This window comes from Sciurus carolinensis, chromosome 4 (assembly GCF_902686445.1).
Source record: "Sciurus carolinensis chromosome 4, mSciCar1.2, whole genome shotgun sequence".
NCBI lineage: Eukaryota > Metazoa > Chordata > Mammalia > Rodentia > Sciuridae > Sciurus > Sciurus carolinensis.
The window spans coordinates 73,982,547-74,010,080 of NC_062216.1; the positions used below are offsets into that span (position 1 = coordinate 73,982,547).

Genomic DNA, 27,534 nt, shown 5'->3' on the forward strand with positions numbered 1-27,534 from the left:
TCCTAGGTCTTTGATCCATTTTGAATTGAGTTTTGTGCAGGGTGAGAAATAGGGATTTAATTTCATTTTACTGCATATGGATTTACAGTTTTCCCAGCACCATTTGCTGAAGAGGCTATCTTTTCTCCATTGTAGGATTTTGGAACCTTGTCTAGTATGAGAAAACTGTATTTATTTGGGTTTTTCTCTGTGTCCTCTATTCTGTACCATAGGTATACCTGCCTATTTTGATGCCAAAACCATGCTGTTTTTGCTACTATTGCTTTGTAGTATAGTTGAAGTTCTGGTATTGTGATACCACCTGCTTCACTCTTCCTGCTAAGGATTGCGTTAGTTATTCTGGGTTTCTTATTCTTCCAGATGAATTTCATGATTGCTTTCTCTATTTCTATGAGGAATGTTGTTGGGATATTAATTGGAATTGCATTGATTCGTATAGCACTTTTGGTAGTATGACCATTTTGACAATGTTAATTCTGCCTATCCAAGAGCATGGCAATCTTTCCATCTTCTAAGGTTTACTTAAATTTCTTTGTTTAGTGTTATGTAGTTCTCATTGTAGAGATCTTTCACCTCTTTTGTTAGATTGATTCCCAAGTATTTTTTTTCTGTGTAGGTGAATTAAGTTTTCCTAATTTCACTTTCAGAGGATTCATCACTTATGAATAAAAATGCATTAGTTATAAGTGTTCATTTTTTATCCTGCTACTTTACTTAATTTATTTATGAGTTCTAGAAGTTTTTTGTGGAATTTTTTAGCTCCTCTAAATATAGACACATGTCATCAGCAAATAGTGATAGTTTGAACTCTTCTTTTCCTACTTGTATTCCTTGTATTTCTTTGGTCTGACTAATTGCTCTGACTATAGTTTCATGGGTGATGTTGAATAGATGTGTTGAAAGAGGGCATCCTGCCTTGTTCCAGTTTTTAGGGGGAATGCCATGGGCTTAGCATAGATAGCCTTTACAATGTTGAGGTATGTTCTTGTGTTCCTACTATCCCTATTTTTTCTAGTGTTTTGTACATAAAGGTTTATTGTATTTTATCAAGTGCTGTCTCAGCATCTATTGAAATAATCATGTGATTCTTAACTTTAAATCTGTTGATGTGGTGAATTACATGTATAGATTTCTGAATGTTGAACCAACCTTGCATTCCTGGGATGAAACCCACTTGATCATGGTGCACTATCTTTTTAATATCTTTTTGTATGCAATTTTCTAAAATTTTGTTAAGAATTTTTGCATCTAAGGTCATTGGGAATGTTGGTTTGACATTTTCTTTCCTCTATGTGTCTTTGTCTGGTTTTGGTATCAGGGTGATATTAGCTTCATGTAATGAGTTTCGAAGGGTTCCCTCTTCTATTTTATGGAATATTTTGAGAAGGAGTATTGGAATGAGTTCTTCTTTGAAGGTCTTGTAGAACTCAGCTGAGAATCCATCTGATCCTGGACTTTTCAGAGTTGGTAGGATGTTGGTGACTTCTTTTATTTCACTGCTTGAAACTGATCTATTTAAATTGTGTATGTCTTCCAGATTCAGTTTGGGTGGATCATGTCTCTAGAAACCTGTCCATGTCTTCAATATTTTCTATTTTGTTGGACTATAGATTTTCAAAGTAGCTCTCATTATGTTATGTATTTCAATAGTGTCTGTCATGATATTTCCTTTTTCATATCAAATTTAATAATTTGAGTTTTCTCTCTCCTTCTCTTCATTAGTGTAGCTGAGGGTTTATCAATGTTCTTTATTTTTCCAAAGAACCAACTTTTTCTTTTGTCAAATTTCGTATTTTTTTGTTTCAATTTCATTGATTTCATCTCAGATTTTAATTATTTCCTGTCTTCTACTATTTTTGGTGTTGATATGTTCTTCTTTTTCTAGGGCTTTGATCTGTAATGTTAGGTCAATTAATTGTTGACTTCTTCTTTTCTTGAATGTGCTCCATGCAATGAATTTTCCTCTTAGTACTGCTTTCACAGTGTTCCAGAGATTTTGATATGTTGTATCATTTTTCTTGTTTACCCCTAAGAATTTTTTTTATCTCTCCCTGATGTTTTCTGTTATCCATGCATCATTCAATAGTGTATTGTTTAGTTTCCAGGCATTGGAGTAGTTTATGTTTTTTATTTTATTGTTGATTTCTAATTTCATTTCATTATGATCTGATAGAATGCAAGGTAGAATCTTTCTCCTTTTCCATTTGCTAAGAGTAACTTTGTGGCATAACATATGGTCTATTTTGGAGAAGGATCCATGTGCTGCTAAGACAGTGTATTCTCTCATTGATGGAAGGAATATTCTATATATGCCTGTGAAGTTTAAATTATTGTGTTGTTGAGTTCTATGGTTCCTTTGTTCAATTTTTTTTGGAAGATCTATCCAATGGTGAGAGAGGTATGTTAAAGTCACCTATATTATTGTGTTGTGGTCTATTTGGTTCCTGAAACTGAGAAGGATTTGTTTGACATATATGGATGAGCCATTGTTTGGGACATATATATTTATGACTTATTTCTTGCTGACTTATGCTTCACTTAAGCAGTATGAAATATCCTTCTTTATTCATTCTAACCTTGTCTTGAAGTCTGATCTATAAATGAGGATGGAAACTCCCACTATTTTACTGAGTCCATGTGCATGGTACGTTTTTTCCTAACCTTTCACCTTTAGTCTGTGGGCATCTTTTTCTATGAGATGAATCTCTTAAAGGCAGCATATTGTTGGGTCTTTCTTTTTAATCCAATCTGCCAGTCTATATCTTTTGATTCATGAGTTTAGGCCTTTAACATTCAGGGTTATTATTGAGATATTGTTTGTATTATCAGTCATTTTGACTTATTTTTGGCTTTTAACTTGACTTGGTTTCTCCTTTAATTGGCTATTCTTTTAGGGAAGTTCCTCCCTTTGCTGACTTGCATTATTGTTTTTCATTTCTTCCTCATGGAACATTTTGCTGACAATGTTCTGTAGTGCATGCTTTCTATTTGTAAATTCTTTTACTTTGGTTTATCATGGAAGGATTTTATTTCGTTATCAAATCTGAAGATAAGTTCTCCTGGGTATAAGATTCTTCATTGGCATCCATTTTCTTTCAGGGATTGAAATATGTTGTTCCAAGACCTTCTTGCTTTTAGGGTCTGGGCTGAGAAATCTGGTGATATATGTATTGTTTCCCCCTGAATGTATTCTGATTTTTTTCCTTCTCAGCCTTTATAATTCTGTCTTTAATTTGTATGTTAGGTATTTTCATTATAATGTGCCTCATTGTGAATCTGCTGAAATTTTGTACATTTGGTGTCCTGTAAGCCTCTTGTATTTGATTTTCCACTTCATTCATCAGATTTGGGAAATTTCCTGATATTATTTCATTGAATAGATAACTTATTCCTTTGGTTTGTATCTCTGTGCCTTCCTCAATCCCAATAATTCTTAAATTTGGTCTTTTCATGTTATCCCATAATTCTGGGGGTTCTTTTCATGATTCCTTACCATCTGCTCTGTTTGGTCAAGTTCGTTTTCAAGATAAATATTTAGTCTTCATTGTCTGAGGTTCTGTCTTCCAAGTGATGTAACCTGTTCATGATGCTTTCTATTGAGTTTTTTTTTTTCATTTCTACTTTTTATTTTTTATTTTATTATTGTAAACAAATGGGATACATGTTATTTCTCTATTTCTACATGGAGTCAAGGCATACCATTATTGTAATCATAAACATATGGTAATGTTGTTTAATTCATTCTGTTATTTTTTGCCTTCCCCCCACCTTTCCCACCCCTCATTTCCCACTATACAGTCCTTCCTTCCTCCATTCTTACCACCCTCTTTAACCCTAACCATAAACCTAACCCTAACCGTAACGCTAACCCCAACCACCCGCCATTATATGTCCTCATCCGCTTATCAGCAAGATCATTTGTCCTTTAGTTTTTTGAGATTGGCTTATCTCATTAGTATGATGTTCTCCAATTTCATCCATTTACCTGCAATGCCATAATTTTATCATTCTTTATGGCAGAGTAATATTCCATTGTATACATATGCCACACTATCTTTATCCATTCAACTATTGAGGGATATCTAGGTTGGTTTCACAATCTGGCTATGGTGAATTGAGCAGCAATGAACATTGATGTGACTGTATTTCTGTAGTATGCTGATTTTAAGTCCTTTGGGTATAGGCCAAGGAGTGGGATAGCTGGGTCAAATGGTGGTTCCATTCCAAGCTTTCTGAGGAATCTCCACACTGCTTTCCAGAGTGGCTGCACTAATTTGCAACCTCACCAGCAATGTATGAGTGTACATTTTTCCCCACATCCTCACCAATACCTGTTGTTGCTTGTGTTCTTGATAATCACCTTTCTAATGGGGGTGAGATGGAATTGTAGGGTAGTTTTGATTTGCAACTCTTTTATTACTAGAGATGGTGAACATTTTTTCATATATCTGTTGATTGCTTGTACATCTCTGTGAAGTGTTTGTTCACTTCCTTAGCCCAATTGTTGATTGGATTATTTGTTTTCTTGGTGTAGAGTTTTTTGAGTTCTTTATAGATTCTGGAAATTAGTGCTCTATCTGAAGTATGAGTGGGAAAGATATTCTCCCACTCTGTAGGCTCTCTCTTCACATTACTGATGGTTTCCTTTGCTGAGAGAAAGCTTTTTAGTTTGAATCTATCCCAGTTGTTGATACTTGCTTTTATTTCTTGTGCTATGAGAGTCCTGTTAAGGAAGTCTGATCCTAAGCCAACAAGTTGAAGGTTTGGACCTACTTTTTCTTCTATAAGATGCAAGGTCTCTGGTCTGATTCCAAGGTCCTTGATCCATTTTGAGTTGAGTTTTTTGCAGGGTAGGAGATAGGGGTTTAATTTCATTCTGTTGCATATGGTTTTCCAGTTTTCCCAGCACCATTTGTTGAAGAGGCTATCTTTTCTCCATTGCATATTTTTAGCCCCTTTGTCTAGTATGAGAAAATTGTATTTATTTGAGTTTGTGTCCATGTCCTCTATACTGTACGATTGATCTACGTGTCTATTTTGGTACCAATATCATGCCGTTTTTGTTACTATTGCTTTGTAATAGAGTTGAAGATCTGGTATTGCGATAACCCCTGCTTTGCTCTTTCTACTGAGGATTGCTTTAGCTATTCTGGGTTTCTTATTCTTCCAGATGAATTTCATAATTGTTGCTCTATTTCTGTAAGATACATCATTGGGATATTAATTGAAATTGCACTGAATCTGTATAGAACTTTTGGTAGTATGGCCATTTTGACAATATCAATTCTGCATATCCAAGAACATGGGAGATCTTTCCATCTTCTAAGGTTTTCTTTAATTTCTTTCTTTAGTGTTCTGTAGTTCTCATTGTAAAAGTCTTTTACCTCTTTTGTGAGTTTGATTCCTAAGTATTTTATTTTTTTTTCTATTCTGTTGTGAATGGGGTAGTTTTCCTAACTTCTCTTTCTGAAGATTCATCACTTATGTACAAAAATGCATTGGATTTATGAGCATTGATCTTCTAACCTGCTACTTTACTTAATTCACTTATGAGTTCTAAAATTTTCTGGTGGAATTTCCCAGTTCCTCTAACTATATAATCATGTCATCAGCGAACAGACATAGTTTGAGTTCTTCTTTTCCAATTCGTATTCCTTTAATTTCTTTGGTTTGTCTAATTGCTCTGGCTAGAGTTTCAAGTATGATGTTGAATAGAAGTAGTGAAAGAGGGCATCCCTGCCTTGCTCCAGTTTTTAGGGGGAATACTTTGAGTTTTTCACCATTTAGAATGATATTGGCCATGGGCTTAGTATAGATGGCCTTTACAATGTTAAAGAATGTTCACACTATCCCACTTTTTATAGTGTTTTGAGCATGAAGGGATACTGTATTTTATCGAATGCTTTTTCTGCATCTATTGAAATAATCATGGGATTCTTAACTTTAAGTCTGTTGATATGGTGAATGACATTTATTGATTTCCGGATGTTGAACCAACCTTGCATCCCTGGGATAAAACCCACTTGATCGTGGTGCACTATATTTTTAATATATTTTTGTATGCAACTTGATAAAATTTTGTTGAGATTTTTTGCGTTGATGTTCATTAAGGATATTGGTCTGAAATGTTCTTTCCTCAATGTGTCTCTGTCTGGTTTAGGTATCAGGGTGATAGTGGCTTCATAGAATGAGTTTGTGAGGGTTCCCTCCTCTTCTATTTCATGGAATACTTTGAGGAGTATTGGAATGAGTTCTTCTTTAAAGCTTTTGTAGAACTCGACTGAGAACCCATCTGGTCCTGGACTTTTCTTTGTTGGTAGGCTTTTAATGACCTCTTCTATTTCATTCCTTGAAATTGATTTATTTAAGTTGTGTATGTCCTCCTCATTCAGTTTAGGTAATTCATATGTCTCTAGAAACTTGTGAATATCTTCGAGGTTTTCTGTTTTGTTGGAGTATAGATTTTCAAAATAGCTTCTAATTATGTTTTGTATTTCACTCATGTCTGTTGTGATATTTCCTTGTTCATTCCGAATTTTAGTAATTTGAGTTTTGTCCTTCTTTCTCTTTGTTAGTGTGGCTAAGGATTTATCAATTTTGTTTATTTTTCTAAAAAGCCAACTATTTATTTTGTTAATTTTTCCAATTGTTTCTTTTGTTTCAATTTTGTTGATTTCAGCTCTGATTTTAATCATTTCCTGTCTTCTACTACTTTTGGTGTTGGTCTGCTCTTCTTTTTCTAGGGCTTTGAGCTGTAGAGTTAAGTTGTTTATTTGTTGATTTCTACTTCTTTTGTTGAATGCGCCCCATGAAATAAATCTTCCTCTAAGTACTGCTTTCCTAATGTCCCAGAGATTTTGATATGATGTGTGTTTGTTCTCATTTACTTCTAAGAATTTTTTTATTTCCCTACTGATGTCTTCTGTTTTCCATTCATCATATAATAGTGTATTATTTAATCTCCAGGTATTGGAGAAGTTTCTGTTTTTTATTCTGTCATTTATTTCTAATTTCAATCCATTATGATATGATAGAATACAAGGTAGTATCTCTATCTTCTTGTATTTGCTAACAGTAGCTTTGTGGCATAAAATATGGTCTATTTTAGAGAAGGATCCGTGTTTTGCTGAGAAGAAAGTGTATTCGTTCTTCATTGGATGGTATATTCTCTATATGTCCGTTAAGTCTAAATTGTTGATTATGTTATTGAGATCTATGGTTTCTTTATTCAATTTTTGTTGGAGGATCTATCCAGTGGTGAGAGAGGTGTGTTTAAATCACCTAGTATTATTGTGTTGTGGTCTATTTGATTCCTGGAATTAAGAAGGATTTGTTTGACATGCATGGATGAGCCAATGTTCGGGGCATAGGTATTTATGATTGTTATGTCTTGCTGATTTATGCTTCCCTTAAGCAGTATGTAATGTCCTTCTTTACCCCTTCTGACTAGTTTTGGCTTGAAGTCCACCTTTTCTGAAATGAGCATGGATACTCCAGCTTTTTTGCTGTGTCCATGTGATGGTACGTTTTTTCCCATCCTTTCACCTTCAGTCTATGGGTATCTCTTTCTATGAGATGAGTCTCTTGCAGGCAGCATATTGTTGGGTTTTTCTTTTTAATCTAATCTGCCAGTCTATGTCTTTTGATTGATGAGTTCAAGCCCTTAACATTTAGGGTTATTATTGTGATATGATTTGTATTCCCAGTCATTTGACTCATTTTTGTTTTTTGATTAATTTGGTTTCTCCTTTATTTGACTATTCCTTTAGGCTAGTTCCTCCCGTTGCTGATTTGCATCATTGTTTTTCATCTCTTCCTTATGGAATATTTTGCTGAGAATGTTCTGCAATGCTGGCTTTCTTTTTGTAAATTCCTTTAGCTTTTGTTTATCATAGAAGGATCTTGTTTCGTCATCAAATCTGAAAGTAAGTTTTGCTGGGTATAAGATTCTTGGTTGGCATGCGTTTTCTTTCAGGGCTTGCTAAATGTTGTTCCAGGCCCTTCTACATTTTAGGGTCTGGATTGAAAAATCTGCTGATGTTCTTATTGGTTTCCCTCTGAATGTAATTTGATTCTTTTCTCTCGCAGTCTTTAAAATTCTGTCTTTATTTTGTATGTTAGGTATTTTCATAATAATGTGCCTTGGTGTGGGTCTGTTGTTACTTTGTATATTTGGAGTCCTATAAGCCTCTTGTACTTAGTTTTCCATTTCGGTCTTCAGTTTTGGGAAATTTTTGATATTATTTCATTGAATAGATTTTTCATTCCTTTGGTTTGTTTCTCTAAGCCTTCCTCAATTCCAATAATTCTTAAATTTGGCCTTTTCATGATATCCCATAATTCTTGTAGATTCTCTTCATGATTTCTTACCATCTTCTCTGTTTGGTCAACTTTGTTTTCAAGGTTAAATATTTTTCCTCAATGTTTGAGGTTCTGTCTTCAAGGTGTTCTATCCTTTTGGTTATATTTCTATGTAGTTTTTAACTTGGTTTATTTTTTCCTTCATTTCAAGGATTTCTGTTTGTTTGTTTTTTTAGTATCTCTAACTCTTTATTGAAATGATCTCTTGCTTCCCGTATTTGGTCTTTTAACTGTTGATTGGTGCGATCATTTAATGCCTGCATTTGCTCTTTCATCTCCTCCTTCAATGCCTGCATTTGCTCTTTCATCTCCTCATTTGCTTCCCTGATTGTTTTAAATTATGTACATTCTGAACTCCTTTTCTGACATTTCTTCCTCTGTGCTGTCATTGGGTTTTATTGATGTAGTATCGTAGTTTGTTTGGGACATTTTCTTCCCTTGTTTTCTCATATTGGTCAGATGTCTGTGGGACTCTGAGATATTGCAGATTTCCTCTATTGGCTTATAGTGTCCCTGTAGATTTCCAGTATATCACCTCCCAGCTTTCAGTAGCCTGAAGACTTGGAGGAACTTGATAATGCAGTGATTCTGAAGAAAGCTGCCCCTAACCTGCTAGTGGTTCCAGGGCTTGGAGCTGGCTCTGTGTGGAAAGGCTCTCACTGGGCGTTCTGCTCCAAGAAGCTTGCCATGAAAGGTGCCTGCCGCCGGAGACATCAGGGATGCTTGGGGAAGTCACTGGCTGCCCTGTCCTGGTCCCTGAAGCTGCCTGTGGGCCGGAGTTTGCCACTGGCTTCGGTACTTGGAGCTGGTTCTGGGTAGAAAGGCTCTCACTGGGGTGCCTACTTGAGAAGCTGGCCATGTGTGAGGAGCCCACCACCAGAGGGAGCAGGGCTATCTGGGGAAGACTTTAGCTGCCCTGCCCTGCTCTGAGAAGCTGCCCCTATCCGGCCCTGCCTCCCTGGCCAAGCTTCACCCATTGTGGGAGACTCACCCCATGGCTCTATTTTAGTCTGAGTCTCTCAATGCCTCCCCTTCTTGAATCCTGGGTTCTTGAGTGACAGGAGATGCAGTCACCCTCTAGTCTGCCATCTTGGATTGCCCCGTATAAAGAGCCTGCCGCCAGAGGGAGCAGGGTCACCTGGAGAAGTCTCTGGCTGCCCTGCCCTGGTCCCAGAGGCTGTCTGCAGGCCAGAGGTCTTCGCTGGCTCCGGGACTTGTGTCTGGCTCTGTGTAGAAAGGCTCTCACTGGGCAGTCTGCTCTGAGAAGGTAGCCTTGAAAGGTGCCTGCCGCTGAGGGAGCAGGGCTGCTTTGGGAAGTCCCTGGCTGCCCTGTCCTGGTCCTTGAAGCTGCCTGTGAGCCAGAGTTTGCTGCTGGCTCCGGGACTTGGAGCTGGTTCTGTGCAGAAAGGCTCTCAATGGAGGGCCTGCTCAAGAAGCTGGCTGTGTGGGAGGTGCCTCCTGCCAGAGGGAGCAGGGCTACCTGGGGAAGACTCTAGCTGCCCTTCCCTGCTCTGAGAAGCCACCCCTATCCGGGTCTGCCACCCAGGCCGAGCTTCACCCAATGGGGGAGACTCACCCTGTGGCTCTATTTTAGTACGAGTCTCTCAATGCCTCCCCTTCTTGAATCCTGGTTTCTGGAGCGGAAGGAGATGCAGTCACCCTCTAGTTTGCCATCTTGGATTTTCTATTGAGTTTTTAATTTGGTTTATTGTTTCCTTCATTTCAGTGATTTCTGGTTTTTTTTTTTTTCCCCAGAATCTCTATCTCTTTATTGAAATAATCTTTTGCTTCCTGCTTTTGCTCTTTTAACTGTACTGGTGCAATCATTCATTACCTGCTTTTGCTTTCTTATCTCACCATTCACCTCTGGGATCATTTGATTATACATTCTGAACTCCCTTTCTGACATTTCTTCTGCCATGTTGTCATTGGGTTCTATTGATATAGCATCTAGGTTTGTTTGGGACACTTTCTTCCCTTATTTTCTCATGTTGTGTGTGTATCTTACCCTCTACCAGTGAGAATCAAAGGTATTGCAGTTTCCCCCCTATAGACTTATAGTGTCCCTGCAGATTTCCAATACCTCACCTTGAGGTGAGACATCAATATTAGCAGCATACCATCCAAACAATATGTGTCCTTAACCCAAATAGTCCCTATTAAGTTGTTAACTGTGTTGTCTTAATAAACAGAGATGATGAGTTCAAAGTATTATCTACAGCAAAACCAATAGGTTTGCATAAGAACCACAATTTCTAATGGTGAAAAATGAATGAGGAGGGGTGTAAAATATAATGTTAATGAGATAAGAAGTGAGTCTATAGAGGTACTATGTTGTAGGAATAGTGAATGTGGAATTAAAAGAAATAGGTTGTTAGCATGAGAAAAGGTAGAAAGAGTTTCCAAGGAAACAGATAGATAAAAGGAAAATGGAGTGAGAAAAATATTAATAAAAGAAAAAATTAGGAATATAGTAGGTATAATACGAATAATCATAATAACACTACTAATTATAAAAGAATTCTGCAATAAATTTTACTGTACTCTTCATATCTCCTATTCTTCAGTAGCCTGATGTCTGAGTGGAACTTGATAATGTGGTGTCCTAAGAAGGGTGCTGTCCCACTACCTCCAGATTTGGAATAATTAATGCTTGTGGGCAAAGGCAACCCCCATGTTGATAGGTGGTCAGCTGCAGTGTGGATGCTAGACCACATGGGCCTGGGCTGGGCGCTGTAAATTTGTGTGGCAGGCCTGATCTATTCATTCTTAATATGAGGAAAGTGATTGACCTTTGTGCAGTAACCTTGCTATAGTCACTTATTAGTTCCAGAAAATTCTGTTGTGTTTATTCTTTTGGATTTCTTACACAGATGATCCTTTAATCTGTAAACAAAGACAATAAGACTTCTTTCTTCCTCATCTGTGTGTCTTTTATATTCCTTTCTTGTCTTTCTGCATCACCATGGACTCCCAGTATGATATTAAAAGGAGTAGTGAGAGGGGACATCATTGCCTCTTGCTGATCTCAGTGGGGATGTTTTGATCTTCCCACCATTATGTGTTATTCTGCTGTAATTTTTTCATAGAACTTCTTTATCAAGTTGAGAAAATTCCTCCTCCATCAGTAGTTTTCTGTCTTTTAATTGTGAAAGGGTGTTGATTTTGTTAAATGCTTTTCTGAATGTATTAACATAATCGTGATTTTTCTTCTCTCTTTGGTGTGATGGATTACATTAATTGATTTTAGATTATGGAACCAGACTTATATACCTGGCATAAATCCTACTTGATCATGTTGCATTATTCTTTTAGTCTTCATTGGACTCTATTTACTAGTATTTTCTTGGTGATTTAAAATCTATATTCATGAGAGATATTGGTGTATAATTTTATTTTTCTGTAATTCTTTCTGTGTCTTTGGTCTTAGGGTAATGCTGGCTTTCTAGAGTGAGTTAGGTAGTTTTCCTTCTTACTTTATCTTTTGAATGAGAACTGTGAGAAGTAAGTGTCTGTTTAAACCAGCTGGTCTGTGGCATTTAGTTATAACCCAAGCAGACAAAGTTTTTACTCCCCATTCATTCCTCACTCTTGTTACTTGGTGCTAAGTTCCTTGTGACAACAATTTTTTTTGCATGTGGACAAACTCTGAAATGTACCTGTGGTTGATCTTTGGTGACTATTTTATGCCACTTCCTTTGTAGTTAGTAGACCTCTGATAGGTGTTAATGTTGGTTCCTAGAACAGTCGTGCAACTATTCAAGAGGTAGAGAGGTTTTTCTTCAACATTCAACAAGAGTAGTGAAATATTTGTGTGTGTGTGTGTGTGTGTGTGTGTGTGTGTGTGTGTGTATGAAAGAGAGAGACAGATATAGAGAGATAGATACTGGGGAGAGTGTACTGGGGATCAAACCTAAGGTCTTGGACATCCTCTGCAAGTGGTCCACCACTGAGCTAAATCCCCAGCCTAAGAGCAACAAATCTTTGTTGATATTTTGGAAGAAAGAGGAAGACTTATTTTGCTTCAGCTCCTTCCTTGGAAGCAATGACTTTTTTTTTTTTTAACTAGGGATATAACCCAGGGGGGCTTAACCATTGAGCCACATACCCAGCTCTTTTCATTTTTTCTTTTAAGACAGTATCTCTCTAAGTTGCTGAGAATCTTGCTAAAGTTGCTGAGGCTGACTTTGAAATTTGTCTGGACCCTGAAGTGAAAGGGCGGTTGACCTTCAAACAAGGAGTTTGCTTCAGGGTTTTGCTTCTCTCTCTGTCAGCTGGTGTTGATCAACTCTTGTGCTCTGACATAGATGTTTCCCATATTATCTCATGTGTTGCTCTAGTTTTTGTACTAAACTCCCAGCGGAAAGCCAGGAAGAAGATACTGTGAGCGTGAGGTACCCTTGTGTCTGCTACTTCAACTATTCCAAACTGACAAAGCAGCCCACACTTTACCTTTAACAATTCATTAGAAATTTATCTTATGTCCTTTTTTTTTTTGAGTGAATTACCTATGTAGGAATTTGGGTTACTTGGATGACTTTTGGTTTCTGTTAGAAGAGAAAGCTGAAAAAAGAAAAGGCATAATTTGTAGTTCATTGATCTTCTCTTCATTGTTGAGGCAGGAAAAATATTATTTGTGATTTTCTATACACTCAGCAGAGGTGGGAGTCTGGATGATTGTTATTTTCATGTTTTTGTCTATTTGTCAGACTTCTATCATCTGTAGCTCTGTTTCTATTGTTTATTTATCTCCCACTACTTTATTCTCTCACCTTTTCTAAACAGTTTTTATTGAATGATAGACATTTTCAAATAAGAAATTTTGCTCCTATTTGATATTAGTTTTCTATCTTTTATTTTTAAAACAGGAAGACAAATCTAATCAGAATAAGTCAATGTGAATGGCAATTTTGTTAAGGCAAAGACTACATCTGGTTTACCTCTTTTTAGGGTTTAACTCTCCTGAAATTTCAACTAAATCTGTAGGTCAGGGGGACTCCTACACTTGGAAGATCAGGAATTCTAACATTAGTTTTCTTAGCATCAGGGATCCACTGAGAGCTAAATGATATAGTTATTATTTTCCCTTAATTTTAGTTATATTTACATATCCACTGTACTTAGCATTTAGATTTGTTGTCTCATTTTGGGTTTTGTGTGTATGTGTGGGTATATGTGACTTAGTTATGCTCATTTTTAATTACCTACTTTTTTTTTTTTGATACTAGAGATTGAACTCAGGGGCACTTGACCACTGAGCCACATCCCCAACCCTATTTTGTATTTTATTTAGAGACAGGGTCTCACTGATTCACTTAGTGCCTCTCTTTGGCTGAGGCTGGCTTTGAACTCGAGATCCTCCTGCCTCAGCCTCCCAAGCAGCTGGGATCACAGGCCTGTGCACTGTGACTGGCTGAATTACTTAAATTCTTGATCATAGTTTTGATGTATTATTTCACAACCATTTTGAACGTTAAATTTGATTTAGTTCACTGTAATGCCTTGGGTCATACTTTGCTCCTCTGTGTGATCCAATTGAATTTACGCTCCTTTAAATAATTCCTTGTTTGGATTGACACCAGGAATACTTGTCTATTTCCCTATTTTTTTTTTCTGAATTAATCTTCCAGCGGACTATGGTTATCTTGTTGATCTTATGGAACTACCAGCTTCACTTAAATGCTAGCAAACTTTCTATTGTTTTCCAGAGGCTCCTAAACAGTCAAAACATTTTGGAAGTATTAATCCCTTATTTTATATACATATACATATATGAAGATTTTTTTTATTCTACACGTTGCCTTTTCATTCTTTTCATTTTTGTCTATTGTTAATTTGTTATGCAATTGCTTTTGGTTTGATATAGTCCCAATTGTCCTCATTCTCTGTCCCAAATAAAGTCAGTGTACACTCTGACAACTGGAGATCTTTCTGTTCTTACAGAACAAAACTCCAGAGCAAAACTTCCCACATCTCTGGAGCTGGGGTTAAAACCCACTTTATTTGGACTTAGATTCTTCCTCTGTAACTAGAGTCCTAAACTGATGTATTATCTGGTCCTCTCTGTTGCTTTTCTTAGTATGGAACCTCAACCCTTGACCTAGCTGGGGAGAGGGTGAGAAATGGTGGTAGCCCTCCTGACATTAGAGAGGTACCGTAACACCAGATGACAGTGTGGTAGAGAGGAGGCTTGTGTTCTTCACTGTACCCATCAACTTTCATTTTACTGAAATGGGGGGGATGAGTTATGATTCAAATAGAGTAGACTTATCCTATATAATGATATTTATTCAGATTTCTTGAACAAATATTCCTCTCTATTAAATGCCTGCTTTGGTTATATAAAACATAATTTTCACCTATTCAGATGTTTCTCTGGGGAGAATTACAGAATTTTTCCCATATTGATACTTTAGTGAATAACAAGATGGTCCTGGTTTATAGTATTTTTCCCTGCCTTGGAATCAAACGTGGTTTCAATTATGTTATACGTATGCCAAAACCAAAATAAGTTAAATTTTTGAGTTAACTCCTTGCTGGTATTTAGTTATTTCTAGATCCTCTCAAAGGAAAGAGTTAGAAAAATGAACACACAAAAATAAACTATAGGCACATATCATTTCTATTCTACCTCTATCTGTGCACATACATTCAAGTACAAAAACAATCTTTATGTTTTCCTTTGGAAGAGTACCATAATTACATTAAGTGAATTAATTTCCTCATATCATGCTTTACATGATTATATATCTTAATGTGAAGGATATCAGTATTCTAGTCTTCACTGTGATGAAACCATTGTTCTCTCTACCTCAAAAAGGTGTATGGTCACACTGGAAAATAGCTTAAATAATGTTAAGTCTAGTGATGTTCTATCATTCAATAAAGTGGTAAAAGTAATCATTTCTATGAGGCTTTAACAAATCATGGATGCATGTTTTAATTTGCAGAACAATTACAAAAGCATAGTAAAATGTATAATTAAAAACTGGTAGTGGACATATGAGAACTATTAATATATTTGATTAATGGAAATTGCAGCAAGATAGAGGATTGAGAAGTGTAAAACTAGCATGTAAAAGTTCTGGGATCATAGGTATAAATGCATGTATATAAAGTAAATTGGGTTCTTTTGTGATGCAGAGTTGTATGACTTTCATAAATGTTAGATATTAAATGTTTATCATATCCATAATTCGCAAATATTTTCTCCAATTCCATAAGTTGCTTTTTAATTTTGTCATTTTTTTTTGCTTGTCTGTACTGAAACTTTTTGTTTAATATAGTTCTACTAGTTTGTTTTTGCTGTCTGATCCAAAAATTAATTGCTAAAACCAATATCAAGGAGATTTTTCTTTATGTTTTCTTCCTGGAGTTTTAGATTTCTACCTTTAAAAGTTTAATCCTTTCCAATTTAATATTCATATGTGGAATAAGACAAGGAGTTAAATTTATTCTTCTGCATGCATATGCCCAGTTTTTCCAATATAATTTATTGGAATTATTTTTCTTTCCCCACTGTGTATTTTTGGTGTTCTTATCAGACATTATCTGACTACATTTAGGGAAATGAATGGATACATGTGTAAATAATTGTGGGACACATATACAAAGGTTAACTATTCATCCATAAAAAGAAGATATTTTCTCATTTGTGACAGCCTAGATGAACCTACGAAACATAAGTAAAACAGGGAAGGGGATAATTTGAGTTACACTGCTATGAAGTTCTTAGATTTTACCTAAAGTGGTAGAATATTAACTGTGGTAACAGTTCATATAACAATACCTACAGGAACTAATGGAAACTTATGCCAAGAAGTTTAGTTAAAAAGACGGTAGAAAGATCAAAATGAAATATTACACATATTCAATGAAACAGAAGAAGACAGAAAATGATGAAGGGGAAGCAAAAGTTAGTACAAACTGGATTAATTTGAGATAATAAACCATCACTTATATTAGAAGATAATGCTGACTCTCAGTACTAACACTGACCCTGGTTAATGAAAAGGGGTTACAGTAAAAATTATAGACCTTAAGGTTAAAACCTATTATTCCCACTTCACGTATGGTGAAAGTGACCTGCTGGGTATTTCAAACCAAATCTTGGAGATCAAAGCCATGCAAGTAAAAAAGCTAAGAAGAGAGATGACAGTATTTAGACCCTTGCATCCTAAAGTCATCCAGGATCCAGGAATGATAGAACCCTTCTAAAGGCTGTGCAAATCTGGTGGGTCATCTGATGTCCTGATCAGGTTGATCATGAGGATCCTACACAAAAGGAAGTCAGTCAGTGTACATTTTGCAAAGAGGAGGATTATTGAAGAGGGAAATATCCCTGATGCTTCCAAGGGAAGCCAGGTGTGGTCAGCAAGACCCTGACCCATCCTGGCAGACAGCACAACTAGTAGAGAAAAGGTGAAGGAGCAAAAAGGCTTTTCACAAGTTCCCAAAAGGAACCTCTGAGGAACCTCAGAGGACCATAGTAATAGATAGGAAGAAGGTCAATTTTTGACCAGTTTGTTCTTAAACACAGTACTGTGTAACCAAAACACAGCCATACATGGACATTTCAAAGGAAAGAATATTCTTTAAGAGTGTATTCTTTTAATACAACATGAGATGCACACTTGGGTCAGCCCTACCAAAATTAAGTAGAGAGGCTATAGAGAAAGAGGTCTGACGCATGAGTGTCTGATAATAACTATCAAGAGACTCTGCGAAATCATGTTTTCCCTGAATTAGTTTTAGTCTGATCATGATTTTTTTTTGAAAAAAGAAATTGAAATCCTGGAATGTGTATAGGCAAATAAAACATTAAAGCTTACTTGCTGACCTTTTGGCTACAGCCACTATTAAGACTTCTGGTAACTTTATGTCTGCTCCCATTGCTCAATCATTGTCCTTTTAATCTTCTAATAAAGGTTCTATCATCTGGATGACAAGAATTACATGTTAAGAGGATGGCAACACCGAAATTCCAGTCAGTCCCCCTACTGAGTCCAGGGTTTCTCTGTCAGCTCATGGAGAGGCCAGAAAGGAGGAACTGAACACTGCCAAGAACAAGGTGAGCAAGCTCACAGTGGATCCTCCCTGACAGCTGAAGCTTGAGATGACTGAACATCAATTGGCCCCTTGACAGTACTACTGAGAACCCTGACCTAGACACAACAGATAAAAAAGTACTGGAGAGTACAAGGGTCATTCCAGAGACATGTATAAAACACAGATTTGCAGCTGTATGGCTTACAAAGGAGGACATTGTCTATGTGCTGGGCTGGACCCCACTGCCCACTCTGCACAATAGGGAGCACAGGGGCTCTGCAAGGCCTGTGAAGTCTGGTGCCTGTGCACTGCCCTAGGTTGCCCTCAGGCCATCCCTGTTCATCTGCCTGAGCCTCTGAATCCTGGATGACTAGCGAGACTCCAGGCTCAAATGGGCTCCGGATCCCAACAGCAAAGTGCTGACTAACATGGCTTGCAGGAGTCTTGCCTCCAAATGAACAACCATATTCCATGTTGGTGAATAATAGTGGTAAGCTGCAAACACTAAAGTAAATTCAGAACGTTCAACAACAAAGTACAAAAAAGTGGGAGAGCATTTATGGTATGTCATCCCTGAACACATGGAGTGCTCCATGGTGTGCTGGTAAAGCATGCAAGAGTGGAAGGTCAGTCTTCAGGAATGAGCAAGAGTAAGCCATTAAGGGTGTTTGTTCATCCTCGGTCACTGACAGTATTCTGGCCATTGCTCGCCCATTATCTGAACTCCCCAAGAAGTACCACATCATCGGGCAGTTCCTCAGTCATGGTTTAATAACAATACTCAACCTGCAGTGCCCTGGTAAGCATGCTAGCTGTGGTCATGCTCTGGAACAAGAAAGTGGTTTCATGTACCTTCCTGAAGCATTCATGGAGTTTGGCATTTATTTCTACAATTTTGGATGGAAGGATTATAGTGTAGCATCTCTTACCACCATCTTAGATATGGTGAAAGTGATGATATTTGCCTTACAGGAAGGAAAAGTAGCTATTCATTTTCATGCAGGGTTTAGCCGGACAAGTGTTTACTAGCATGTTATTTAGTTTTTGCAACAAGAATGACTTCTAGCCTAGCAATTATATTTGATTGGGCCAAGTGACCCAATTCCACACAAATCAGAGGGCAACTGCTATGTGTATGGATATTTACTCAGTTTCTGATTCCTCTCTGTAGTATTTTCTCTTGCCGTGATCCCAAAGCACAAGGACATAATTTGCCCAGTACTTAATTCACCAGTGTCATCTGCTTCATGGTTATGAGGCATGGCTTCTGAAACATGCCAAAAATCGTCCATCTGGTCTGCAAATTGCTGCTGGACTTGGCTGAAAACAGGCCAGTGGTGACGAAGGACATGTTGAAAGGAGCTGGACTCTCTGATGAAATCAAAAAGACCATGTCTGAGATGGTCACAGTGCAGCTGGGTAAAGAGTTATTGAGGCACAACAGTGATGCCTCAGACCCATTTCACCCTACTGCAGTGGTGGCAGAGTTTTAGAATCAGGATGTGGTTTTTTTTCCAATGAGCAAGAGTTTGACTTCTGTTGGAAGAGGCATAATGTCAAGTGATTTATCTGAAGAGGCAAATTAGCTAAGATGAGTCAGATTTAAAGAGGGTCGAAGCTCTCCTGGATCTTGGAGAGACTCCATGGATGGAGTCTGCCCAGGACTTGCTGGGTCACAACCTCCAGCAGTAGATGCCTATCAGACATGCTTACATCTCACCAACTCCAGGTCTACAGTGGCAGAAGGAGGCATTGGTTCACACACATTTTCTTTCTGGAGTCACTCTAAGTGTGGTTTGGAAAGACTCAAGGATGTTGAATCACCACTTTTCTGTAGGAGAGACATTCTAAAGGAAGTACAATGAAGTAGAACCTTCTCTGTGGATATTTCGGGTTCATGCAATCCTGGGGAATCAGTTACACTCAACTTTGCAAATGTGCATAAGGATCTAAACTCTTCTCATCAGTAAGTGGCCCAGTGTTGTGAACCACACAGTAGTTGGGGCCCAGGCTCTGTGGAGGAGGAGGGCAGGATTTGCTGCAGCCCTCCAGACTGTGGCTTCAGTCCCAAGACAGAGTTCTCGGTTAGATGTGAAACGCAGAAGAGCAGAGGTCTATCTGAAGCAGTGCCATGTGCTGACTTGCCATCTGAATTGATTGTTGAAGTGAGGAGAATATTGGCAGCCATAGACCTGGCAAGTTTAAATGAGTTTGTAGAAAAGGAGTAAGTGAAAAGGAAGGTAGAAATGTGGCAGAAAGAACTAAATTCCCGAGATGGAGGGTGGGAAAGAATATGTGGTGAGAGAGATCTTTTCTTCCTGTGTGGTTTGATGTGGTCTTGGTTGGAGCAACTAATGGAGCCTACTATCACCAAAGAGGATGTGGACACATTGGTTGACAGACAAGCGGGTGCCACTGAAGTCCTGTTCTTATTAGAGAAGGGATAGCACCAGACTATCCTTTGATTGTTGCATTGCTTAGTGAATCTGCAGACAATACCCACGGAGGTGGAGGAAGCTTGCCTTGCCCACACCAGTAAGACTTTCACTAAGGGTAATTTTAATTCTGAAAATGAGCCAATAGTTTACAACATCCTGAAGAAAATATTTAAGCAGATTTTGCAGGAAAGAAAAAAAAAAAGAAAAATGGCAAAATACAGCCCTAAACCAGGCCTTTTGTGAAGCTAAGTTTCTCCACATGATGAATATTTCAGACGTAAATATCAGGATAACATTTCTGTCCATAAGTGAATAAGCTGAAGTTTGTGGAGCTACTTTTTCTCAAAGCACTTTATTTTTGGCTTGTAATGAGAATGATCATTCTTGTTTGGAGCAATTATGTATTTTAAAATATCCTTGAGTTACATCTTAGTCTTGAAAAATTTCCATAGAGTTGGTGGCGCTTTCTTTTATTTATCCAACTGAATTAATATTTTTGTATTAACACTTTAAGTATATGTGTTTACATTAATTCTTTTTGATATTTCCACCAAGAAAAGTAATTCTTTCCAAACAATTATTTTCCTGATAGAACTTTCCCTGGGGATTTTACCAAACAGATAATTTTAGGAGTAAAACCTTACTATGCATATGGACACATGACCTAAGAAAGTCACCAAGTGTCTTAAACTGTTTTATATTTGTTACTAAAAGGCCATTGATACATTTTAAAGGACTTTTTAAAATGTTTGAAATTTCTTGGCTTTTCTTTTTATAAATGTGACAAGAGTTTCAGAGTGCATTATTTTTCAGAATGATTTAGTTTTACTTTAGTGGATGGAGTGTGAAGTGACCAAGATTTTTAGTTGTAGAAAGTAGGCTTGCCCTTTGTCAGGCTTCCAGATGACTTTTCTAGGCTTGTCTCTCACAAGAGGCAGGAGAAATTCTCAACACACCAGGCCTTATCCCCACTCCTGAGTTGCTGCTGAGCTAAATCACATCTTATAGAGGAAGTGGGATCAGAAGTGGGCAGTGTGGGAAGTTGCTAAGGAGGAGCACCTGCCTTAGTCCTTCCAGGGACCCCACAGAAAGTACAGTCATGCAGGGGCTGCGCTCTCTGCCAACCCTGCTCTTTCCAGGTGCCACAGCCACTCTGCAAAGGTAACTCAGTCAGAATCAGTCAGGCCTGGGCCAGCCTGCTTGTGCTAATACCCCATCCTCACAGATGATGGCCTGGAATGGGCCCCACACTCCCAAATCTGCAGTTCCACGGGCCACCTGTCTCAGGCCTCTGTCTTTGGCTGACTTTTTGCCAATTGTAATTAGAGAATTACAATTTTTAAATTCAATTGGACCCCAAGTTGCATTCACCCTAACTGGCTTCTGATAAGAAAGGGTGACTGCCTTAACTCTTTTCTTGTAGGTCAAACTATGAATCAGCACTTGAAACCATAACTTTTATTTAAATTAAATTAATATGTATGAATAGCAAAGGGCAAGCCACAGAAAGGATACCAGCTTCTTCAGTAAAAGTGATATTAATCAGACCAATTTCAAACTAAGAAGGTACTACTTAGTTTTCAAGATGGAATTTCAGGAAAAGCAAAACTAACAAAACAAATGAAATTTCTGCAACTCCTTCATATCTGAATTGTGGGTCTAACACCTCAGAAAATATTTGAGTCATTATCAGTCTGACTAACTCTAATAGCAAAGGCTAACTACAGGGTTCTTCCACATTGTTTAAAGTTTCTTAGGAAATCAAATCCAATGGCCATTGACAATTGGCTAGCCCGCTCCTTGAAATGCCTCATTTTTTGAGTGCCTACCGAAGGAGAGGAAACAATATCATTATATCTAGAGATACATTATAAAGAATTTTACAAAAAAAATTGCTTATCCTGTCCTCCATCAACTTCAAGTGGACATGTGACACCACAGCTCTTTTTATCAGTTCTTTCTCTCTCTTTTTTTCTTTGACCATAAAACCCAGGCATTTCATTGTATGTCCGAAATACTTGTTTCAAATTATAGAACAATCATGTTTTCACAATAGCACTGCACATCTGAAAATCCAGGCACATTAGCTTGAAAGGAGATATGATCAGACTATATATAAGTGTTGTTCTTATTTGAATAAAAGTGAAAAGAAAATCCCCAAAACAAAACAAAACAAAGTACAGATTTGCAGACAAGTCTGATGTGTTTAGAGAATAGTTTGTTATTCCAGACAGTTACTATGACTCTTTCCTAAAATGACTGTAGGTGTATATCTAATGAGGTCCACAATGAAGGTAGGTCTCCAAATGTGGAGACTTCATAGTCTAAATTAAGGCCTCTGAACTTTCTAATATAGCTAAATATATCCCAATTCTGAATTACAGAAGTGCATGGGAAGTTTTTGAAAAAATTACTGCACATATCATTCATGAATTTTAGAATTTTAAAAATAATTTTATATATATTGTTGGTAGGAAAATGCATTTTATTTTTAAATAAAATATTTAGGTTATAAAAGTGAAGAAAGCCAGACTTGGGAGGCCAAAGGTCAAATGCTTTCTCTGGTATGGTGAATCTAGAGACAAATAAAATTTTAAATGGGGGGAATCCATGAAAATAGAAGAGTGTTCAATGGAGTATAGGAAGAGAACTGGGGGTGGGGAGGCACATGAAAAGTGAGGAACTGTGTAGGGGTGCCAGACTAGCTCAGGCACAGGTAATGGCCACGGAGTCAAGACCACAGACTCTGGGAGTTGGGTGGAAGCAGGCTTGTGGCGAGCAGCCTACAAACTCATTTATTGCAGGAACAGGTATAGATTTTATAAGTTTCTTGCCCAAACACAATGTGCCATGGGGGATCAGACCACCAGGTTCCTATATAGGTTCCCTTGGTAACACTAGGTCAACTTGGGGCAGCTGTTTACATTCCTAGGTGGTCAGAGAGAAATGCCTCTCTCTGAAAGTTTACACACTGAGACTTTAACTGCTGCGAGTGAAGAACTAGGATTTCTCCCAAAAGAACTGCAGGATGAAATTGATCACATTATGCTATGTACACATATGAATATACCAGAGTGAATTCAACCTTTATGTGTACCTGTAAAGTAACAAACAAAAAGCAATAAAATATAAGGAAGAACAGTAAAGTACTGGCAGGGGAGCAGGGGAGGGGAGCAGAGGAGGGAAAGTGGAAGTACTAGGGATGGTACTAGAGGAAATTATATTAAATGCAAGTATGAATATGTCAAAATGAATCACACTGTTATGTATAACTATAATGCATTAATAAAAGCAGAAGTGGCAGCATGCTTGCCCAGCATGTGTGAAGCACTGGATTTGATCCTTATCACCATATAAAAAAAATAAGTAAAATAAAGGCATGCTGTCCATCTATAACTACAAAAATATCAAACAAAATAAAAAGATGAAAAAACTCATAAAGGAAAAGGAAGGAATCACAAAAAGAGTAAAGAAAGTCTTGGTTTAAAATTATTCAGGGAGAATGCAGATATGAAAACATTCATTTGTTTGCATGTAAATAGCCAAATTTGGGAAACTTTGCTATAGATAATAAGAGTCTGTAGCATAGAAAATTGCAGTGTTTGTCTTGCATACTAAGTCCTTTTAAACTCAAATACATATGTGAGGATGGCCTAGGATGGGAGTAATTCACAGTAAATATAGTCACTTAGAAAACTTTTGTAATCCTGGAGGTTAGAATTATTGGGTGTTTAAACAAAGAGAGTCAAAGAAAGGAGTAGAGAGCAACAAAAAATGATAGAGAACAATAGATTTAATGAGTAATAGTGCAATTTTATGGAGAAATATGAGATTTAGACTGTTGTGAAATAACAAGAAAGGAGAAGAGGCCATGGAGTAAAAGACCAATAGGGAGTAGTAGAATTTAGTTATGATATTCCTTTAAAAATCAGGCAAAATTAGAAGAAATATAACCATTTACCATCCATATGATCCACCCCAATCACTAAATCTAGGTTTGAGTCAAGCTTGTGTGGGATGTTTTTGAATATGAAGATAGGTGTTTCTAAGTTAATTTTTGTCAGACTAAGATCTTACTTCAGGACTGCATTTCAGTTCTATGCTGTTCAAGAGAAGAATGAGCACTGTTCAACTACAAGAAGCAAATGAGTAATGTGTGGGAGATCCATTCAGTTTGAGCACTGACTTTTCAGAGGTTGCTGGGGGTGAATGAGAATGGCACTGGTATTTGAGGCTCAGAGTATTTATTGTGAATAAGGGATACAAGTAGAAACTTTGCAGTAATGAAGACAGAACTCTTTTTCATGAGAAAACAATATCATAAGGAGTTGTCTGCAGACTTTGTTGCTCAAAAGAAAAGAAAAAAAAAAAAAGCACTACATGGGGATAGGCTCAATATCATCATAACCAGGTTCTTCTTGTCTCAGGACCAATGAGGATGCTAACTCTTCCTTGTTAGAACTGTCAAATTCACTGGGAGACTGAGGAGAGATGCCTGAAAGAGTAAGAGAATTCTGGTTTCAGTAGTGACAGAAATGACACTCTACTAGTCCTTTCTACAAGAATGAAAAGACTAGTACAGTGGCTACAAAGTATCTATGGGGAAACAGAACTTTTCTGGAAGGATTAGTATCATATTGATTCTTGTCCTGTGCAAATGTCTTGATTTCCACAATGAGAAGGAGGGTGGGTCAATAATGGTAAGGAATGCCAAAGAGATGTGAGTGCTGTCTTCCACACCAGGCTGGTCTGATTTCTTAAGCACTCCGGGCAGAAGATGACCTCTCTCAATTCCTTAGTACTTCAAAACAGACCACACTTGACCTCACAGCATTCATGACAACAATTTGGGTCCTTTGGCAGTTGCCAAAGTGGGAAAAACTCAACTAAATTCTACAGTTTCCTTTTGCCCATGCACAAGTGGAAAGCCCATTCCTAAAATATGACACCATATGTTATTTGAAAAAGTAAGAGAAAATATTTCTTCTAGCATGGAAATTTCAATATCTCTAATTAAGGCTATTGTACATTATGCATTAAAGTGGGAAATGTCAATGAAATGCATTGGTTACATGCTTCCTTAAAAATAAATTTTTACAGATGCAGGTTGGTTTACCATATGCAAATCAATAAATGTAATCCATCACATAAATAGAATTAAGTATAAAAGTTACAAGATGGCAGACTAGAGGGCAGCTGCATTTCATATTGCTCCAGGACGCAGGATTCAAAACAGGAGATAGTGAGAGACTTGGGACCAACTCGAAGCCGCCGGGTGAGTCTCTCACATTGGGGAGGCGTCCCAGATGGGGCAGTAGCCCCGGAACGCAGTGAACTTTGTGAAGTAGAGTTGCCTGGTGAGACGCCCCTCCCCCCACTGGAGCGGTAAACATGGACCACTGGGAACATCGTAGAGGTGGCTGCTCAGCACAGCGCTTGGACTCAGAGCAACCACTGGGGCTCCGGGTGGCTGCCTGAGGAGGAGCTGTGTGGCGAGCTGTTTGGACTCAGAGCGATCACTTCTGAACACCGGGGGGTTGCCCAGAGGAAGAGGAGAAGTGGCGGGTTGCTTGGTCTAGGAGTGACTACATCAGAGCTACAGGCGGTTGCCAGAGGAGGAGCTGCGTGGCAAGCTGTTTAGACTCAGAACGACCACTTCTGAACACCAGGGGGCTGCCTGGAAGAAGAGGAGGAATGTGGCAGGTCGCTTGGTCTAGGAGTGACTGCATCAGAGCCACAGGCGGTCACCAGAGGAGGAGGCGAGTGGTGAGTTGTTTGGAATCAAAGCGACTGCTCCTGAACACCGGTGGCCTGCCTGGAGGAGGAGCGCGGTGGGTCGCTTAGTCTCCGAGCGACCACTCCTGAACACCCGGGGGACTATCCTGAGGAGGAGGAGGAACAGGGCGGGTCACTTGGACTCAGAGTGACTGCCTAGGGCTACGGGCGGTTGGCGGGAGGAGGAGACCCGAAGTGAGTTGCTTGGACTCCTAGTGACTGCATCGGAACACCGGGCGGCTGTCCGGAGGAAGAGGTGTGTGGCGGGTCTCTGGGTCTCAGAGCTATTGTACGGGGCTCCAGGTGGCGGCTCAGAGGAGGGGCCACATAGCCAGGCGATTAGGTGCAGAGCAGGGTCCCAGGACCAAGGTAGCTTCTTGGTGGAAGAGCCGCAGAGAGACACGCCTGGGGGCTGAGTGAAGTTTCCAGGACTGCAGGTAGATTCTCTGAGGAGAGGCAGCCTAAGGAGACTCACCTGCGAAGGGTGAGGCTCCCAGGCCCAGGAGGTAGGTCCGGGCCCCTGGGAACGTTGCAGAGGAAGGCAGCCCAGCCCAGGTGGTAGTTGTAGATTGAGGGGAACCTCTAGAAGGGGAACTGACCAGCGAGACCTCCCCACCAGGTGAGTCTTCCCTGCCGGGTGAGGTTTTCCCACAAGGACGGTAAAACCAGAGACACAGGCACAAACAGGCCTTGTCTCAGCCCACAGCCTAGTTCCCCTTTGGATGACCATTGGTCAACAAGTGGAGGCACCTCTGCCCACTAGCAGGGAATATACCCCACCTGAAGGCCACCACCCTTAGAGAGGCAGCTTCCTTGTGGAGCACCGCATTATCAACTTCCTCCAAGACTTCAGGCTACTGAAGGCTAAGAGGGGATATACTAGAAATCGTCAGGGACATTATAAGTCAATAGAGGAAATCTGCAATATCTTAATGACCCACTGATTCCTGAACAATATGAGAAAACAAGGGAAGAAAATGCCCCAAACAAATCTAGATGTTACATCAATAAAATCCAATGACAACATGGCAGAAGAAATGACAGAAAGGGAGTTCAGAATGTACATAATTAAAATGATCAGGGAAGCAAACGATGAGATGAAAGAGCAAATGCAGGCATTGAATGATGAGATGCAAGAGCAAATGCAGGCATTGAATGATCGTACCAATCGACAGTTAAAAGAGCAAATACAGGAAGCAAAAGATCATTTCAATAAAGAGTTAGAGATATTGAAAAAAACCAAACAGAAATCCTTGAAATGAAGGAAACGATAAACCAAATTAAGAACTCCATAGAAAGCATAACCAATGGGATAGAACACCTGGAAGACAGAACCTCAGATATTGAAGAAAAAATATTTAACCTTGAAAACAAAGTTGAACAAACAGAGAAGATGGTAAGAAATCATGAACAGAATCTCCAAGAACTATGGGGTATCATGAAAAGACCAAATTTGAGAATTATTGTAATTGAGGAAGGCTTAGAGAAACAAACCAAAGGAATGAACAATCTATTCAATGAAATAATATCAGAAAATTCCCCAAATCTAAAGAATGAAATGGAAAATCAAGTTAAAGAGGCTTATAGGACTCCAAATATACAAAATTACAACAGACGCACACCAAGGCACTTTATAATGAAAATACCCAACATACAAAATAAAGACAGAATTTTAAAGGCTGTGAGAGAAAAGAACCAAATTATATTCAGGGAGAAACCAAGACGGATATCAGCAGATTTTTCAATCCAGACCCTACAAGCTAGAAGGGCCTGGAACAACATTTTTCAAGCTCTGAAAGAAAATGGATGCCAACCAAGACTCTTATACACAGCAAAACTTACCTTCAAATTTGACGATGAAATAGAATCCTTCCATGATAACAAAAGCTAAAAGAATTTACAAAAAGAAAGC

General features: G+C 38.4%; 1 protein-coding gene and 1 pseudogene across 1 annotated transcript in view; one reads left to right on the plus strand and one right to left on the minus strand.

Annotated features, from left to right (window-relative positions):
* The window catches only part of LOC124982757 (protein tyrosine phosphatase domain-containing protein 1-like), a 55,422-nt pseudogene extending 35,332 nt beyond the window's left edge, over positions 1-20,090 (plus strand).
* A 4,019-nt stretch (positions 20,091-24,109) lies between these two features.
* LOC124982758 (antigen WC1.1-like) overlaps positions 24,110-27,534 on the minus strand; it is a 111,067-nt gene continuing 107,642 nt past the window's right edge. The window contains 1 exon segment of the mRNA XM_047549694.1: positions 24,110-24,342. Within this exon segment, the coding sequence (XP_047405650.1) occupies positions 24,224-24,342 (119 nt within the window). The 3' untranslated portion in view covers positions 24,110-24,223.